General features: G+C 36.1%; 1 protein-coding gene across 2 annotated transcripts in view; it reads left to right on the top strand.

Annotated features, from left to right (window-relative positions):
• LOC118738809 overlaps positions 1-2,342 on the top strand; it is a 2,604-nt gene extending 262 nt beyond the window's left edge. Inside the window, exons 2-4 of one of the 2 annotated variants that reach the window (XM_036469801.1) lie at positions 35-98; positions 1,734-1,920; positions 2,017-2,342. In XM_036469801.1, coding sequence (XP_036325694.1) covers positions 50-98; positions 1,734-1,920; positions 2,017-2,296 — 516 coding nt within the window. In that variant the 5' untranslated portion in view covers positions 35-49 and the 3' untranslated portion in view covers positions 2,297-2,342. Of the gene's footprint in view, positions 1-6; positions 99-1,733; positions 1,921-2,016 lie in introns of those variants that run through there. The other variant, XM_036469809.1, reaches the window with a different exon arrangement.
• The last annotated feature ends 25 nt before the right edge of the window (positions 2,343-2,367 follow it).

Raw genomic sequence — 2,367 nt, 5'->3', positions numbered from 1 at the left:
GTGCGTTTTTATCAAATATTTGGGATTCCATGAGATCTCAAAACGGGCGATGAAACTGAAAATGCGTTATAAGTTGCATTGCCATCTAATTTTTTTGTGTAAGTGGTGGATATTGTATGTGTTTTTATTTAAGAACGGATATCATTTTAAACTTGGCTGGATATTCTCTGTATAGTGCTCGCAAACCTCGACAGCGTCATAGGCAATGTACAAACGTTAGTGAGGAGATCCAATCAGGATATCCGTGAGTAAGGCGCTGCCTAAAACAGCTTGCATCCGCTTCGACATCTTCTTCTTATTTGGCCTTCATATTTCTTTGCCACATTAAGCGGATACCGTGTTGATTATTTGAACACTGCATCATTTGCTTTAATTCATTTGACATCGCCTTAGCCAGCGCGGCCAGTGTATAAAAAGATGTTGAGATGTTGTGTATCGTTTCTTCACTCTGCCTAACTTTCTGATACAATTTTCGGGTATTCTTCCTATAGGTTAGCATGTCAAACTCTTCGCACTCATGCACTCGACTTCCGTCTATTCTTTCCGGCGGCGAAACGTAAGAAGCTCGAAATTTGATTCGCTATTCGTGAGATTCCACAGTGGGCCAGAAGGCTGAATAAGTGGCCAAAACCCAATATAATTTAAAAGTTTAAAATTATAAACTTTTTTAATATAGATACTTTGAAATATGCAAAAACAAAATAGGAAACTCGTGGTAATGCATGTTTTTATTGGGCATCTTCAAATGGAAATTTTTAAGTTATCTTTACGAATCATGAAATTTCCTTTAAAATGTCATTCAATCGTAAGTGCATATTTTGCCTGTTTTTACTTATTTATTGCGCATATTTTAGCATATTTTACAAAAAATGCATTTTGTTTTTGTATAGTTTTGTTGGTTTGAGTTACAACCATAACCATAAATTTAGCGTGACATTTCTTGATAAAAAATTACCTATAATTAAAATAAAAAAAAAATTATCTGAACCAATGTATTCAACTGTCAATGTTTCTATTTGCAAGAGATTGCAACGATGATGAAGATTGCACCACAGGAATTAATACACCTTTTCAATTGCTAGACTGCCGCGAGCTTGAAAATGAAGATAGGTACTAAATAATTAGTTTTGTCTCTTTTGACAAAAACAATCTAATTGCTGATGTATGAAATTGCAATGGAATTAATGTAAGCCTTTTTAGTTTTTTTTAAGTTGTTGAGTTTTTTCTTCTGTTAATTACATTATTAAAAAAAATACAATTAAAATTAAAAAAAAAATAATAAAAAAAACATCCAATTGCCAATGACTAAGATTACGCTGGAACTAATGAAGATATGGCAATTTGCAGGCTAATAACACCACTTAAAATTTGTCTATCAAATTCGTATTTTTTTAAATTTAAATAATATAAATTAAATAGTAAAAATGATAGCTTAAGTTTTTACAGAAAATACCAAGTAGAACGGTCTATTTTTAGTACGTTCAAAGCTGTTAAAACTTCAACAAAAAAAAAATAAAATCAGGGACATGCATCGGATGAACAATTTGTTCGATTCAGTTCAGCTGTTCCAACCGTTTTTGCAGCTTTGGATTGCTCCGTAAAAGCCCTTTTTTGTGTGTGTCTTTGAGCCCTGGGGTTTGGGTTCGGTTAAACGGCTCGGGAAATCTGTTTAAAATAATGTTCGATGGCTTCAATTTCATTTATATTTTACTAATGCCAATATCTCTCAACAGGCATCTTCATTATTTTCACCAACACACCGATGACGACTCGCGCTTATCGTTCAACAGGCACAAACGCGCTGATCGATTACCCGTTCTATGATATGGAAATGACAGCACCCTTTCCGAGTAAGCGTTCAATCTCTTGCGATTCGTGCGGTAATGAATGTTCGAGCGCGTGTGGCACAAAAAATTTTCGGTAATTTGCAGTACTGAGCGCTTTCTCAAATACATACAATAATTCCAATGGAATTACAAGCTCCTAAACCCTTAACGCCATTTTCAATCTTTTCAGCACCTGTTGCTTCAACTACCTGCGCAAGCGTAATGATCCGAACGCCATGAAATCAATCAGCAATAAGCGCCTCATCGATTTCATACTTCTTCAAGGACGCGCTGCGATGTACACCTTGGATGAGCATCATCGTAGTGCTGGCGGCGGCGGCGGAGGCGGTGGAGATGAGGGCAGAGGCGCTGGTGTGGATGCTGGCATTGACGGAGATGAGCAGACTTTCTCAGCAACCAATAATGGACGTCGATTTGGCAGTGCGCATTTTCATCACAGAACCGTATAAAGGGCAAAACACTTAGTTTTATTTTTTTTTTTTTAATTTTATGCGAGTGCAATTTCATGGATTCATATGCA

Source organism: Rhagoletis pomonella, unplaced genomic scaffold (genome assembly GCF_013731165.1).
Source record: "Rhagoletis pomonella isolate Grant_MI unplaced genomic scaffold, Rhpom_1.0 Rhpom_scaffold_00001, whole genome shotgun sequence".
Taxonomy (NCBI): domain Eukaryota; kingdom Metazoa; phylum Arthropoda; class Insecta; order Diptera; family Tephritidae; genus Rhagoletis; species Rhagoletis pomonella.
Note: the sequence above shows the minus strand (reverse complement) of the source record. Positions and strands in the feature narration are given on the sequence as shown.